Below are 17,222 nucleotides of genomic sequence, written 5' to 3'. Positions count from 1 at the left end.
GCTGAGAATGGCAAAAAAGAACATGTCTTACGTTAAAGACCGCCACGCGAAGACCGTCAAACGTAAAGAAACAACGGATTTGTAAAATAAAACTTCTTTGAAGTGATACTGCAGTACCACAGTAAAGAAGCCCCATTTTACAAATTCCATGCCCGCAGCTGTGACCAATGCCCGGACAGACCCATCAAAATTTCCCCTGGAATTTTGGCTTCTAGTTATTATTATTATTTAAAAAGATGCAAAATTTTTGCCGCCTTCTAATATTCACAGGTATTTAAAAATAGTATGAAAATTGCAGTATTACAACTTCCCTGAGCATTTTTCTTTCTGGATTTACTTTCTAGTTCTTTTAAATTGTATTAATGTTTTACTTTTTATGAAGAGTTATTGTATCATACTAAGGTATCATTTTCGGGTCCTATGCAATAATTTCTCATTTAGTTTTAAGAATGTGAATGGAATAGTGAAATATATGCTGCCAGGTTGGGATGTGGCTTTCCTTTTTCATGGCTACATGCTTTTCATCTTTATTGTGTTTTTATTGTATTGCTCTTTGCAAATTTACCATGTGCTGTGCTGTACCTGTTCCATCTGCTGCACTTGAGACACTGGTTGCCCATGTCTTTAGGGATGAACATCAGACAGAATTGTAACCAAAGTATTTTCAATTCAATTTGCAAGATGTATCATTCAAACCTAAAATGAATATAAGCTTCTGAGGGGAAAATGGACCAATTGACAATTTAGTATGATCCACAAGATATTTTATATATTGTTTCCCAAATGTGCCATGTAAACTTTTGCCTTTTTAGAAATGGTCCAGTTTTTTGTCAAATTCTATTGATTTTGTTGTCACCACAGTGTTAGTGCCTTTGGGACTTAATGCTGGTGCCTGCTAGGACAGGACAGGACAGGCCAGGTCGGAGGGCTGTAATGTTTTACGAAAATTATCCTGGCCTGAAGTAGGTGTAACATGATTGAAAATGGCAGCCTTTTACTTCATGGGTGCTGTTGACACCGAACACTCCGATGCCTTGTGGGTGAACGCAGCCTCCATAGCTGGAACTGTAAGTCCTGACAGGTTTTCACTAATTAGGAGGAAACATGGGAGAGCGACAGTACACGCGATATCATTCCGAGAGCAGAGATTGAACACGAATCTGATAGGCCGTGGTCTTTTGTATTTTGTTCACGTTAGTAATAATGAACACTGTATTCTTTATGCTGTAGTTTTCAAGTTTCTGGATCTTTTGGGAGCTTCACCTACACAGGATTTTATGCGGTATACTGTTTTCTTGCCTTGACAGGAAGGTACACTAATCAGATCACATGCCTGAACATCAGAAGATCTGGGTGTAAGATCTTCACGTTTCTGTTGGAGGCCCACATTCACACACGTCATGTTGCAGGTTTATTTCCTGGATTGGTTTTCTTTTTAATGCATGGAATGTATTCCGTCACTCATGTGACTGTCTTAATGATTATTTGCTGTGCATTTTGCGCCTGTTATTTGAATGCAATGAACTTTGACTTCAGTTGAAACCAAAGTACTGTATTAATGCTTGCCAAGTTCATATTAATGTAATGTGAGGATACTTTTGTCTGGATGGTTTGTATAGCTATTGTGGATTTCTGGACAATTTACAAATTTTTAAATACAGATATATATGATGAGTTAAATTCCTTTTTTTGGTGTAAGTTTTTTATTGTATTCAACCTTTTTTCTAAATTAAATATTCATATTCAAATATTCATCTACACAGCACTGGAAATCCCTTAAAAAAAAACTTAACCTTAGCACTGTATGTTTTTGCATTTACCATCCAATAGTTCAATGAAACAATTTCCAGGTGGATTTAGATATGAATGAGGTTTTAATAGACAATAAGAGTAATCTGTTCAATATATCTGTATGATCTATATTTAGTGGGTGAAGTACTATTTAAAAAAAAAAAAAAAAAAAAAAGTGTTTTCATTCAGATGTATTTCCGTCGAGGTTCACTTAGTGTGACACCACCATTCTTAACAGCAATCCAGAACGCCTTTACCTGAAAATAACAAAAAATAAATCAGAACACGCATCCTGCTTTAGTTAAACGTTACAAATAATGAAGAGCTTCTTACTGCCTCCGAGCGAAACGTCCAGGGGACCTCCCGATAGGTCATGCGGGTGATGCCCGCCTCCCGACACCTCTGGGCCAGCACCTCACCCACTGCCTGGCACGCCGCTACGCAGCGGGTGGAACTGAGCTCCCTCTTCACCGCCCATTCCTGGGTGGAGCAGGAAACGACCGGCACGGGCGACTCACACGAGAACACCTCGGCGGTGACGTGGTGCTGGGAGCGGGACAGCAGCAGTCTGCAGGTGCAGAGGTGAGGTCTTCATCAAATATATTTGGGGGGGTGGTTGCAAATATATTTTTCTTGATCTGAAATGTGATATCCATTTAAATAATGTTTTGCCCCATAGTCCTTTCGACAAGGCGCTGGTAAAGTCTCACGTGAATCGCTGCTTTCAGAAACACGCAGACACCATTGGAAACTTGAGCACAGACTAACTTGACTTTCAACGTCATCGGATGCTCTGTACAGTTCACACTTTCATGCTGTTTTTTTTTGCCCATGCAGCTATTCAGATTTCTCTCCGGGACCAGGGTTTGTGTGGTTTAATTCACATGGGTACCCCTGTGGGTAACACACTCGCCTATGAACCAGAAGACCCAGGTTCAAACCCCACTTACTACCATCGTGTCCCTGAGCAAGACACTTAACCCTGAGTGTCTCCAGGGGGGGGACTGTCCCTGTAACTACTGATTGTAAGTCGCCCTGGATAAGGGCGTCTGGTAAATGTTGTAAACGTACACCGCTCACCGGTCATGAACGCGCGGACAACAAATTACGGGTGAATATTTGCCTGTGATAAAACTCCCTGGAAGGCCACGTCGTTCCCCAGCCCCGGTCCTTCACCGCAAGGGCCATCTGCTCCAGGTTCCTGGGGTTGCGGTTGACAAAGGTCTCGTTGGCGGCCTCGCCGTCATGGACCTCGGGTTCGAGTCTAGGCGCTAACCGACTGGCGCAACGAGCTGAAAACGGAACACACGAGTTACTTTCCCCTCGGTTGCCTGCGTCAGAATGAAAACCTGAAATGTTCTTCTTGATGTTGTCCTGTTTACCTGTCTGGTAGCTGTGGCTGGAAATCGTGGCTCCCAGGCGCCCGCATCTCTCCGCCTGGCCCAGCAGCGCCCGCACGCTTCCGCCGCACGCCGGCATGGCGCCTCGCAAACACACGCCCGCGATCGTCCCAAGCGCTTCTTCGAAACGGAGTACTTCCAAATCCGGGCTTTTAAAGGTTATTCATTCTACAGACGTCCTTGTGAACTGGGTAGACGCGTGAGGACGCCGGGGGATGCATGTACTTCCGGATCACGACGACGTAACGTTTATCAAAATAAAAGTCTTTTCGTGACTTTCCCCTAGGCCGCTTTAAAACCAACTTAGTGCGTTTGTGTGTTTTTTCGGACAAACTATGTTAAATAAGAACCGAACAGATATTTTGTGGCGCGAGATTGATGGCAAGTATTCAGGATTTTAACGCGATACTGACATCTGCTGGAATGACTCCATTCCAAGCTTCCGAATCACATCAGACTTGTTTATTTGTATTGTTCTGTTTTTGTAGTAAATGACTGTAAATTAAAGCATTTATTTAAAAAATATTTGTGTGTGTTTGTGTGTACATGGCGCCGGTGTTGTGAAGAGTGCCGACAAACAAAAAAAAAAAACACATTTGTGTTTTTCAGAGACTTTCGTCGCTCTCCGTTTTCAATCTGGACACAGAATAGTCGCGAACTGTCACGCAACGACATCTTCCTGATCCGAACGAAAGGCAAAATAAAGATTTCTTTCTCTGGCAGCGGTGGGATTCGAACCCACGCCCCCGAAGAGACTGGAGCCTTAATCCAGCGCCTTAGACCGCTCGGCCACGCTACCAATGCGAGTTTCTCGTTTCGCGCTTGTTTTTTTTTTTTCGACAGTGGTTCCGTACTTAATAACAATCACTAACAACATTCATCATCTTACAGCCTTTATTTGTGCGGCGTTAACGTGGACAAACTTCTTTTTTTAAATGGATCCTCTGGTCAACACCCCGACCCGTTTGGAGCGGGAATGTTTTCTGTTCGTGCTATTTCTACCACTGGTCCTTTAACGTGTTCTCGAATCGAGTCTCATATCAAAATATCGATATTTTAGTCATTTGGGGGCGAACGTGAATCTTAACAGGGACACGGTGGAATCGTATAAACGATCTCCAGTTGATAGGAACGTCCTCTTCTTCACTCTTTCTGCTGACGACAGTGATTGTAAACGGATGACTGCAGCACCTCATTTTTGTCACAATGCACGACGGAGACCCATCAAGGGTCTACTTCACGACCTCCAGGCCGGAAAAGGAAGCCATTCGGCCTCGTCGTGAGGATGAAGGAAACGCGAGACACACGTCGCACGTCTCTCGACTGGGCCAAGAGAAGCCGATATGCGATCCATCAATTGGCACTGCCCGTCCAAACCCTCTCACCGTTTCTTCCATGTTTCTTTCATTACCTGGTACTCTAGGAACGTAGTTGGCCGCGTTCCTTCAGCCGATCACATGACCTGAGACGGCTGCATTATTTATCTTACTTGATTTGTAACATTACACTTGGGCCACCCCTCCCATGGATTGTTAATTTACATTTACAGCATTTATCAGACGCCGTTATCCACAGCAACTTACAATCAGTAGTAACAGGGACAGTCCCCCCCTGGAGCAACTTACGGTTAAGTGTCTTGCTCAGGGACAGGTTTGAACCTGGGTCTTCTGGTTCATTGGCAAGCGTGTTACACTAGGCTACTACCACCCAGTCAATAATCCCCCCCCTTTTTTTTTTTTTTTCTGGGGGAAACGTTCACTCCCAGGCAACACACATCGGCTCACACACGACTAAATAATTAATCTCGCACCAGATCCCAGAAAAATGGACGACGATCTGCACTCTAAACCCATCTCAGACCCGTGGCACTCACGGATACGGCTTGTACTGTTTCATGTATCTATCCAATCACAAAAAATGTTAATTAACATAGTTAAAGTATAGAAACTATATAGGGGTCGTAGTAGCCTAGTGGGTAACATACTCTCCTATGAACCAGAAGACCCAGGTTCAAATCCCACTTACCAACATTGTGTCCCTGAGCAAGACACTTAACCCCAAGTTGCTCCAGTGGGGGACTGTCCCTGTAACTACTGATTGTAAGTCGTTCTGGATAAGGGTGTCTGATGCTGTAAATGTAAATATAGTATAGAACCACTCAGTGTTTTTTTTTTGCGCTAGTTTTCTTTGTTGTTGAATTACTTGGAATAGTTTGTCCCAGTTTTGTCTTGTCTTTGGGCATTGACTGTCAACTAATCAAAGTCAGAAGCCAATGAGAGAAGTCGACAAGTCGTGTTTTTATCTCTCTCTCAAATGACTCACTCCACAACAGAAGGTGGTCATCCGACATGGCTCGTGTGGATCCATTCACCCCACCGCACCAAAGTGGACTAGTGTACACATAGAGCAAATACAACAAGACATCCCACCACCGTCTTTTCCAGGGCTCCATGCCTGCTCCTTTACTTGGGACACACAAACGACAGAAAAAGCTCCACTTCATTCTCAATCACAACAGCAGGTGGATGAATGTTATCTGGTGAGCTGTGACATGAGGTCATCTGCCACACGTCGATTATGACCACGTGAAGGTCCTTAAACATGGCCCTGAGGACGCGGTCCAGCTGCCAAGACAGCCAGTCGCTGCCATACACGTCCTTATATCCTGTGTTGGCTGACTTGATCACCACCAGGGTCTGATTGGACGATCGCTGCAGCAGTGCGATCACTGCCTTGCGAATGATGGACAGTCTGCGTACATATACAGTCAGCGGGTAGGTGGTGAAATGGGCCCAAATGGTGAAGACGACCACAGTGTGCTCACCGCCTGCCAGGTCTTTCATCTCATTGGCAATGTAGTGTAAGTCTGCCCAGGGGGTCTTAGAAGTACGAAGAGGAAGACCGTGAGCACGCCACTCTAGCCGGACATTGGCTGTAGTGTCGACAGCCTCAAAGGGTCCAGATTGTTCTGAAGTATGAAGATTAAGTTTTTTCAGGGCTGCTGAAACAAATAAAAGTTTGCTTTACATTTAATTTACAGTGAAGGCATTTGGCAGACACCGTTATCCAGAGCGACTCACAATGTTCTTCCATTTTACCATCGAAGAAAGTGATCAATTCTGGTTCACTAGGTCCCCCAACTACGAATACAATCTTTTTATTCACTCTGTTGTAGTTTCTATTCATAAATAAGACAATAAGAAGGTTACAGTTAATCTAAATATTCTCTAAAGAGGAAGGTCTTGAGCTGCCGTTTGAAAATACTCAGTGACTGAGCTGTTCTGACCTCGAGGGGAAGTTCATTCCACCACCGAGGGGCCAAGACGGAGAAGAGTCTAGATGCGCATCTTCCTTTTACCTTCAGAGATGGAGGGACCAGGCGAGCAGTACTGGAGGCTCGGAGTATACGAGGTGCAGTGCGAGGTGTAATAAGGGCTGTGAGGTAGGATGGTGCTACTCCATGTTTGGCTTTGTAGGCCAGCATCAGTATTTTGAATCTAATGCGTGCAGCTACTGGGAGCCAGTGGAGGGAACGTAGCAGAGGGGTAGGGTGGTGTGGGTTTACGATTATCAGAGCTTTTAGGGCTACCGATTTTTCAGGGCTATTCAAACACAAATGTTTTTTCACTCAGATGTGCAATACTACTCACCTGTTTGTCTTCAAATGTTTGTTTTACCCCCCTGCACACGTTGCTGCTGCTACTCCCTCATACTCTTACTCATTGCATAATCATTATGTCACTTAGCACTATCTCGGGCATTTCACTGGATATAGTAATATCATCATTATTATTATTGAGTCTTAAGCTATTTTTATATTTGCACTATTGTACTATTTTTGTACATATAATTTATTCCTCTAATTCAAAAGTGAGAAAGATGTAAGAAAAGAAATGTATGTATGTAGACTCTCTTCTTACATGGCACTTTTGTCAACAGATACTCAAACCACTGGCGTAGCGTGGAATCACCCATCATGAGGATCTGCTTGTCCTTGATGCAGGCAGACACCTGGTCTGCTGAGGTGAACGACTGAGTCTTACACAGCAAAGATGTCCATTTGTCCTGAAAATAAAACCCTGCGGGCACTGGGGTCTCCAAACCAGGCAGACATTTATTTGTCTTGGCTTAAAAAAAAAGAGAATTTAAAACACCATTATCCATCATTACATAATGACCATTCTAATAACTACAGATAAGATAACTTGTTTGCAGTGTGTGGCACCCCAAGCTTTATATTATCTAAAACGAATTTCTTTCAGACATTGTGTGCAGAATATTTCAGCATACTGTAGCTTCTAATCACTTACATGTTTTACTGATGTTCTGAAGAACGTTCACTGTAACATCACTTCCTGGAATTTTAACATCAGTAGAAGACCTGCAAAGAAAGACTTATGTCAATATTGCCAACTACAAAAAAATCATTATCTTCTCAATCATTAACTTCTCGCTTGGGATAATAAGAAATTTAATGACTAGTGAAAACATAGGTGGACGATATCTGAACACGTTTTATTTTATAATATCTAGGGAAGCAGTCTTTACGTTTGTCTGAATAGACACACCCATCATCAAAATATTGTCACACCAAACTCATCAAACTAAATAAGCAAACGCCCTTGCAGCAGAATTTTATAAAATAGCACCATTGTTCATTGTAATGTCACATGAAACCAGGATCACAAGCCATATGATTAGAAGAAGTGAATATCATTATGATGCACAGCAGGCACAGCACACAGTGCACACAACAAAATGAGCCCATGACAGACACCCGGGGAGCGTGCTCAGTGACACCTCCTGGTACCTTGGCAGTTCGGAATTCAAACCGGCAACCTTCTGATTACAGGTCCACTTCCTTACCCGCTTGGCCACTACTGTATCTGTATATATGTACAAATTTACAATTTAACAGAATGTGCCCAAGTGTGTGTGTTTGTCTGTGTATGTGTGGTCAGCTGCGAGGTCTTTGTTATAGAGTCTGACAGCGGTTGGAAGAAAAGACCTTCTGAACCTCTCCTTCCCACATCGTGGGTGCAGTAGCCTGCCACTGAAGGAGCTGCTCAGTGCTGTCAGAGTTTCCTGCATGGAAACAACTATACAACTCTCCCACAGCAACATTAACAATAATATCACAATGAATATCCCAATGTTTTACAATTCGCACCATTAGGAGACCAGGATAGCCACTGTCACCACCATTATTTGTCCTCTTTATCAAACCCCTAGCAACTGGTATTCAGTATCACTTGCTGTCATTTTTAAACTGGCCCTCTCCAGAACCCCAATCCTGCAAGCCACCCTCATCTTTGTGGGTTTCTACAAAACCTGTTACAGTACAAAAAATGAAATCAATGAAGTGAGAAGGTTTTTTCTTGCCAGCTGCTATCAGACTGTACAAGCAACACCTGGCAGTTAACCACACACAAAAACATCCAACACACACATGCAAACATCATGGACTGACAAGTGGAAGTTTCTCTTACGTGCAATATTTCTGTGAAATGTTTCTCTCTGTGCAATATTTTCCTGTCTTTTTCACAGTGTTCAATTTACATATTTCAGTTTATTCACACACACATTTTATGCACAAATGTCTGTTTATATATATATTAGTTGTAATATAAAGTTGTGTCTACTTTGTTATCTTACTGTGTTGATTTTTAATCTATGTTTAGATATTATTCCATTAGAACCAACAAACCAAACTGTATGCTGAGTGTCTATTCTTGCAGCTACTTTTTTAAAATCTGTTATACATTATCTAAATTTATCTAATTGTGTGTGCACACTCACTTGCTTAAAAGACTATTTTCTGTCGTTGAGACATTAGCCCGGTATCCTCCAAAACTGTGGTGAACCCACGAATCACAGGGTAGGGATGGTGGTTTCTGGCAGAACCACAGCTCTCCTGTTCCAAGATCTGTGAACTTGCAGACACTTTTGCTGCTGCCAGCCAACCAGGCACTCCTGTCAGCATTACACACCACTGTTTCCTCAACATTTCCCACTTTAAAGTAACCTGTAAAGAAAACTTTGTCCGGATACTGCTCCCGCTGCCTTCTCAGGACCTGAACGGCCTCACTTGAATGGATCAGGCGAACCAAGACTTTTGCTGGACCAGGCCAAAGGAGAGCAAGCTGGACAGTGTATGTTCCGTTGTAGTTGTCGATAACTTCGCCATATGTGCTGGCACGTTGCTCAGTACTATAGATTTTGGCTTGAAAAAAGTCCCCTCCATGGGTTTTGGGCTTCCCCGTAGCATCCCTTGCAACAACCTGTACAGTCAGTACGTTCCCAACTGTGTAATTCACATCAGGACTGACCAGCGTAAATAAGCATTTAGTGGGGTCAGTGGCTTCAACTGGTGAAGACAGTTTGTGAGTGGGAGATGGCCACTCCACCAGTGCCAGCAGTGACGTCCATTCTTCCAAACTGATGAAGTCTGCCAAGGTAAAGGATGTGCTGCTTTCATCGGTAGGCCTGAATGTAGTGTTCTGTGTTGCTCCAAGACCGGACAGTAATTGAAATGATGTGTATTTCATTATCTAAGAGATAAGAGATGAAGAGACGAAGAACAGACAGACACAATGACCATACAACTGTCTACCCTTCATAAATCACCTTTTTTGGGATTATCGTCTTTGCATTTATTTGCACACACACAGATTGGCGTGTCTTAGGAAGCCCATTTGTCTTTTTACTGAACAAACAACAAATGTAATGAAATTCCTGAACATAAATACTCACCAAAGTAATGCATAGGATAATGAGGATAATAAATATTATTTGGTGTGTAGTCCTCATTCTAGAGGGCAGTGTCTGCAACAGAAAGGGAAGAGAGTATTGCGTGGTTATTTCTATAGGGTTCTGCCTTTTGAGTCTGTATTTTAGTCACAGTCAAATGCACATTTTGCTGTCCATCTCCATCTTTATTAGAATTTATTAGGGCCAAAGTGCAGTAGCCTAAACCAAAGCTGCAACAGCATAGACAATTTCTACGGGCAAGCAATCAGGTTTCTGAACTGCTAACACAAGACACACACAATTACTAGACTTCTGTCACTTTAAATTTGTACTTTATATTGTAATCACTTTAACAAAAAAATTGTTTAGTCGGTAGTGTGTGTGTGTGTGTGTATATATATATATATATATATATAGTCCCTATATAAATACACACAAGTATTATACACACAAATAATAATGATTAATAAGTGATAGTGGCAACAATTTAATTTTGTCACGACTACGGAGGAAGGAAGCGCATAGGTGTAAAGTGAAGCAGTGGGCAGCCATGACAGGCGCCCGGGGAGCAGTGTGTGGGGACGGTGCTTTGCTCAGTGGCACCTCAGTGGCACCTTGGCGGATCGGGATTCGAACCGGCAACCTTCTGATTACGGGGCCGCTTCCTTAACCGCTTAACCACTGCCCCATGTTGGGACATGTTGGGAAGGGGTTTTTATTATTAAATAAACAATAAACACAAAGAAACAATGGCGAGGTGGCCAAGAACGAGAAATAAAGGGGAACAACTAAAGCGAGCCCGTGGGCATGTGGCGATTGCCAGAACTCAAAATACAAAACAGAAACTGTTCATGCTCAGAGTCCACGAAAATGCCGGCATTTATGCGCCATCAGGATGGCCATTCTGACAAATTTGCTTTGAGAAATTAGATGTGCTGGGGGTTTGTTTGTACAAGCAAAAATCTACAGATGTTTAATAATATTGTATTGATGCTCAGAGAACAATAGGACAACAGAGTCTCTGCCATTGTCTCATGAAATATTGAAATTCTGCAATTAATGGTTCAGGTTCATCAATATCTGATAAATGTTTGACAAGGTTTTTTTGCTTTGTTAACACAATAGCTATCATCGTTCCCACTGCTTTGCTGAGGTGGTTCATAGTTGCTATTACAGTTCGTCTGACTGTCAGATTGGTTGCCCTTAATAAATAAGCTGTTCTGAACACAGCACAGTTTCTACACATATACCTCAACACGTTGTCATGCTATTATTGCGTTTCACACATGCTGCAGTCGCATGGCAGATTATGTACCGGCACCCACTTAACCATTAACCTTATTTTTATAGATTATGTGATTTAAGATACAATTTATATTATACATAGCTCTAGAAGAAGACTTAGATACATAGAAATAATAAATCCCAATATTCACATATAACATAGAATTGAGAATTTTCCTGTTCCACTTACGTCTGCTGAAGAGGTGTGCGAGTGTGGTATGAAAATAACACAGTCCAAAGCAATCTACCCCTCATTGTGTCACTTAACAACACTTCTAAAACCAGCAAGACAAGTGTGTGTGTGTGTGTGTGTGTGTGTGTGTGTGTGTGTGTGTGTGTGTGTGTGTGAGTGTTAAGGACTTTTTCCATCTATATATAGATCTACATATAAAACCATATTCATTCCCAGACTACACTGAAAGATGCAAATTGTTCAGTAAAGACAACTGATATATTTATATTTGCCATAAAAAAAAGTAACTTTTACTCAAAGTGCATTTTAAATTAAGTAATTTTTTACTTCTACTCAAGTAGGTTTTTTGAGCAAAGTTATGATACCTTTAGTTAATTACATTTTTAATTTTTCCACCTCTGATCATACCATATATTTAAGGGGAAGTTTGACTTTGCATTAGGAAACTGGTTGTACGGGTTTGGCAGGTGTAAGATTGGGTGTCGCAGGACCATGCTTTTGTCTTGCATAGCAGCTGTATACAAGAAGATATGTGACATTCCTGTGTCAATGGTTGTGTGTGAAGATTCAACACCTCTGTTTTACATGTGTTACGTTCTCCTCGTGTCTAGGGGTGGAAGAGAAGTAACAAAACGAATTAAGATAGCAGCGTTTTATCTACAAACCTGAATACAATGTCTAATTTGCTTTTCCCCTGTCCCAACACTCCGAAAAGATCACACTAATCTTAAATGCCAAACAAAAAGATTTGATTTACAAACTCAAGTATCCAAAACAGGGATGTTTTACCTGGCTCCCTTACTAACTTAACACATGAGAAAAAATGATACCAAAAGTAAATGGTGTCCTCCTCCCTACTGCTCCAGATAAAATAAGTAAGTACATAAAACAAAGAACTCAAGTTTCAGAAAAGAGTAGGAACAGGGCTGTAGCAATGACTACTAAGATGACAACTGGTGAAGTAGAAGTTAAGACTTAGCACAGGCTAGCACCTTAGCACAAACAACAAGCTAACAAACTGGCAGTGTGGTAGACGAGAGAAAGAAGAAAAAAAAAGAGAAAAAGAAGAGAGAAAAACACAACATACTGTAGCATGACAATTCATGTTTACAATATAATAAACATAAAATAAATACGTCAGAGGACGTAACACCTCCATCACCAAACTTACAACCAATGGATTGTAAATTACTATAACATCAGACACAATATTACTCTCAGTCACCAACATCAAACTCACAAGCCCTGGACAGTGCATCTGCAACAACATTTTCCACTCCTTTCTTGTGGTGGATATCAAGGTTATATTCTTGAAGGAACAATGACCAACGCATCAAACGTTGATTAAGGTTGCACATTCGGGAGAGTGTGGTGGGTGGTAGTAGCATAGTGGCATGGGTGGTAGTAGCATAGTGGGTAACACACTCGCCCATGAACCAGAAGACCCGGGTTCGAATCCCACTTACTACCATTGTGTCCCTGAGCAAGACACTTAACCCTAAATTGCTCCAGGGAGACTGTCCCTGTAACTACTGATTGTAAGTCGCTCTGGATAAGGGCGTCTGATAAATGCTGTAAATGTAAATGTAAAAGAAACACAAGAGGATTATGGTCTGTAAAAACAACGAGAGGTACACAACTCCCACCCACATAAACTTCAAAATGTTTAAGTGATAATACCAAGGCAAGAGCCTCTTTCTCAATAGTGCTGTAGTTTCTCTGACACTTGAAGAACTTCTTGGAAAAGTAACAAACAGGATGCTCGACACCAGCATCATCCTCCTGTAACAGGACAGCACCTGCACCTACAGCACTTGCATCGATTTGTAACTTAAATGGAAGAGAAAAGTTAGGGGCAGAGAGAATTGGAGCATTGCATAAAAGGTCTTTCACAGCAATAAAAGCATTTTCACACTGAGAATTCCAAACAAACTTTCTCTCTGTGCTAAGCAAGTCAGTTAAGGGAGATACCACAGTTGTGAAGTTCTTGCAAAAACCTCGATAGTATCCAGCCATCCCTAAAAACCTACGTAACTGACGTTTAGTAAGGGGACTAGGAAATTCAGTAACAGCGATCACTTTAGCTGTCATGGGCCTTACACAGCCTTGGCCCACTTTCTTTCCAAGGTATGTTACCACAGCTTTAGCAAACTCACACTTTGCTAAGTTGAGTGTTAAGTTAGCACTACACAGTCTTTCAAACACTCTCTCCAAATTAGTAAGATGGTCTTCCCAATTACAAGAGTAAACCACAATGTCATCCAAATATGCTTCACAATTACACAGTCCGGACAAAACTTTCTCCATGAGCCTCTGGAATGTCGCTGGGGCATTTCGCATGCCAAACGCCATACATTTGTACTGTACAAAATTGTCAGGGGTGACAAACGCAGAGATTTCACACGCTCGTGTAGTCAAAGGAACCTGCCAGTAACCCTTTAACAGGTCTAGTTTTGTCACATACTTTGCAGCACCAACATTATGTACACAGTCTTCCATTCTGGGTAATGGAAAAGAATCAGGTTTGGTGATACTGTTTACCTTCCTATAGTCCGTACAAAAACGAAACGTAGAATCAGGTTTAGGAACAAGTAAACATGGTGAACTCCACGGACTTTGACTGTGAACAGCAAGATTGTTTTGAAGCAAGTAATCTACCTCACTTCTCATGATATCCCGCTTCACAGGATTCACTCGATAGGGATGTTGTTTAATGGGAGTAGAATTACCCATGTCAATATCATGGGACAACACCGTTGTTCTCCCAGGCAGATCAGAGAACAATGACGGGTATTTCCGTAACAAAATCACAACTTCATTCAACTGATCTTTAGGTAAATATGATAGATGCAACTCTATATTACCCAAGATAATAGAATTGTTAAGACGTACACCAGGCGACTGAGGTTCTTCCAACAACATTTCTTCAGCAACAACAGGAACATTGTTCACTGTAACACACGGTTTACACTTGTCAACAGACTTCATAGAGGCAGTCACATCCCTTATCACATAAGGTTTTAACATATTAATGTGGCACACTCTTGTCTTACGTCTGCGCTCAGTGGTAGCTATGACATAGTCTGTCTCACTAAGTTTCTGCTCAACTGTATAAGGTCCAGAAAACTTTGCTTTAGGCTTCTGAGTCTTTCTCTCTCCCTCCCTCTCTCTCTCTCTCCCCCTTTACTCTTTCTTCTCATTTTTATTTTCTCTGTAACCTTGGTACCTTTTTACATACAATATTCACATGTAACTACAATAATTATTTACAGGTGTTAATAAATTAGAAACTGTTCATTTTTAACCTCTATTGTGCCATGCCTCTTTCTGCCAGGTAACATCAAGTGGGAGTGGTTGAATACAGTGCTTTGTGTGGAGGGAGAAAGAGTTTTTCTACACACTCAGTTTTCTCTCAAACCACATGGTCTTTTTTACACAGGGCATGAACATTATGCTCTGTTTGCACTCAACTTTCAGTGACCGTTTGCCTGGTTTCACATGGAAAATTGTTTTGTTAAAAAAAATGTTGGAACAAAGATTTAATTCCCATGCTAATCACTGAAGAATGTGCAGGAGTGTACAAAGCACATCTATTTCATGGATTCCATCGTTTTCAAGTGGGTTCACTTGTTGAAGAACATTCATTGTCGTCATGTTAAATTAATGTAGGGACTTATAATATTATTATTAGTTTGAAGCTAATAATGCCATAATGGTGATCAACATCCAGAATGTCATTTAGAACTGAATGGATTCCTATAGCGTTTATGATTCCTGCATGCCAAATAAAAAAAAAAAAATTGTTTAGCAAAAACTCAGTTCATTAGACTGGCAAGGCTCAGCACCAATATCCACAACAGTCCGACATAATCCACAAAGCACAGACCACAATTATGCCGCAGTTCAGGTGGTGTCCAAAAGGAATGATCAGAGGTTGTGATCAAAGACTGCCTTCCTGTTCCTGTGAAATGGCTTCCTGAATCCAGAGCCGCCAAGGTGCCACTGAGCAAAGCACCGTCCCCAGACACTGCTCCCCGGGCGCCTGTCATGGCCGCCCACTGCTCACCAAGGGTGACGGTTAAAAGCAGAGGACATATTTTGTTGTGTCGCTGTGTGCTGTGCTGTTTCACAATGACAATCAATTCACTTTCACTTCATGAAATGGCTTCCTGTTCAATTGAAATCTTTCCACACATGCACATACACTAGTACAATATCTTTTAAGGAAGGTCAGAAGTTTGCTGGTTCGAATCCCGATCTGCCACGGTGCCACTGAGGTGCCACTGAGCAAAACACAGTCCCCAGCCTGCCATAGCTGCCCACTGCTCACTCAGGGTGATGGGTTAAATGCAGAGGACAAATTTCACTGTGTGCACCATGTGCTGTGTATCACATGTGACAATCACTTTTACATATGCCCCTCATACCTATGTGTGTGTGTACAGTATAACGGCATAAACTCTATAACAAAACAGATTTGTTTGTTTACATCATCATTTGTTTGCATTGTTTACAAACATCCTCCAACTCCCACCGCACGCATCATGTGCTGTACACAGGGCATCAAACGCTGGAGGGCAAAAAATAGCCTCCGACAGTTAGGCAAATGTTGGACCTGTTCGTAACTTTTCCTCGGTTTCATTTTGATCTTGTGTGACTTTGTTCGCACGAAATCGTTATGAAAGCTTCTTTTCACAAAAAAACATTTGCATGATTTAAAAAAAAATATTCATGCTGTTTCTGTTAAAAATACACTGCTAATAAAACAATAATAAATGGAACACTGTGTGATTTAAAGTTTGTCGACATACTGTGCTGGTTGCCATCTGCGATCGTGGGACGCGGACACGCAACCGTTGCCACGAATACGCACCAGAACTGTTGCCACGAAGGATGCGTCTCGGCAGCGGTGGCCCAGCGGTGGCCCAGCGGTGGCCCAGCGGTGGCCCAGCGGTGGCCCAGCGGTTAAGGACGCGGCCCCGTAATCAGAAGGTTGCCGGCTTGAACCCCGAACCGCCGAGGTGCCGCCGGGAAAAGGCAGGCGTCGAAAAAAAAGAGAGTCGAAGAGAGCGTCATGGTGCCGTATTTCTGCGCGAACTTGACAATAACTTGAGCATGAAGTGACTCGGATGTAGTGATTCGCAGCGTGCGCATGCGCGGAGGGAGGACTCGTCCCACCGAGTGGAGCTTAAGAGCGAGAAAAGAAACGATGTCCAGGACATATGGACGTGTGTATAATATATGCATATATTTTAATAAACATAAAGGGAACACGAAAACAAGACATCCTACATCTGAATGAATGAAACTACCTCCACTTGTTGTCTATTCCGTTTGCACAACAGCGTGTGAAATTGATTGTGAATCAGTGTCGCTTCCTAATTTCACAGAAGTGTGATTGACTCGGAGTTACAAGTGTTCCCTTTTTTTGTGCACTATATTTTTCATTATGTTTTTCATATCACACGAGATCAAAGACGCACAAGATCAAAATTAAGCCGAGGAGAAAAATACAAGTTATGGACAGGCCAAACAAATGCCTTACTGTCAGAGGTTATTCTTCGCCCTCCAGCATTTGATGCCCTGTGCACAGCACATGATGCGTGCGGTGGGAGTTGGACGATGTTTGTCGGATTTATCATGTCATTTAGAAAATCCATCCTACAATGAATTAGGTTTTGCAGGTTTAATATTTCAAGTTCCACATAAACTAGAAGACAAAGGAGGAACACTTGGAAACTTTGTTGTATACAAACACCTAAAGGACTTACAATCCAAAAGTGTCTTTACACTAAAGGTCCACA

General features: G+C 42.1%; 2 protein-coding genes and 1 non-coding gene across 3 annotated transcripts; all 3 read right to left on the bottom strand.

The window, feature by feature from the left end:
* Nucleotides 1-1,855: 1,855 nt before the first annotated feature.
* Nucleotides 1,856-3,722, bottom strand: mrpl18 (mitochondrial ribosomal protein L18). The gene is made up of 4 exons (XM_028960581.1): nucleotides 3,174-3,722; nucleotides 2,915-3,083; nucleotides 2,125-2,359; nucleotides 1,856-2,048 (listed from the first exon to the last, which is right to left on the bottom strand). The coding sequence occupies exons 1-4, from the start codon at nucleotides 3,268-3,270 to the stop codon at nucleotides 1,977-1,979; spliced, it is 573 nt and encodes a 190-aa protein (XP_028816414.1). The 5' UTR covers nucleotides 3,271-3,722; the 3' UTR covers nucleotides 1,856-1,976.
* Nucleotides 3,723-3,908: 186 nt separating this feature from the next.
* On the bottom strand, nucleotides 3,909-3,990 carry trnal-aag (transfer RNA leucine (anticodon AAG)). Its single transcript has one exon. It is a non-coding gene; the product is annotated as a tRNA-Leu (tRNA).
* A 1,479-nt stretch (nucleotides 3,991-5,469) lies between these two features.
* LOC114768128 (NXPE family member 3-like) lies at nucleotides 5,470-16,551 on the bottom strand. The gene is made up of 6 exons (XM_028960251.1): nucleotides 16,292-16,551; nucleotides 9,945-10,016; nucleotides 8,991-9,742; nucleotides 7,502-7,572; nucleotides 7,112-7,318; nucleotides 5,470-6,192 (listed from the first exon to the last, which is right to left on the bottom strand). Exons 2-6 carry the CDS (start codon nucleotides 9,999-10,001, stop codon nucleotides 5,654-5,656), a joined length of 1,626 nt encoding a protein of 541 aa, XP_028816084.1. The 5' UTR covers nucleotides 10,002-10,016; nucleotides 16,292-16,551; the 3' UTR covers nucleotides 5,470-5,653.
* Between the last annotated feature and the right edge of the window lie 671 nt (nucleotides 16,552-17,222).

The sequence above is a fragment of the Denticeps clupeoides genome, chromosome 18 (assembly GCF_900700375.1).
Source record: "Denticeps clupeoides chromosome 18, fDenClu1.1, whole genome shotgun sequence".
Lineage (NCBI taxonomy): Eukaryota > Metazoa > Chordata > Actinopteri > Clupeiformes > Denticipitidae > Denticeps > Denticeps clupeoides.
The sequence above is the reverse complement of the archived record's forward strand: the minus strand, read 5'-3'. Positions and strand labels throughout refer to the sequence as shown.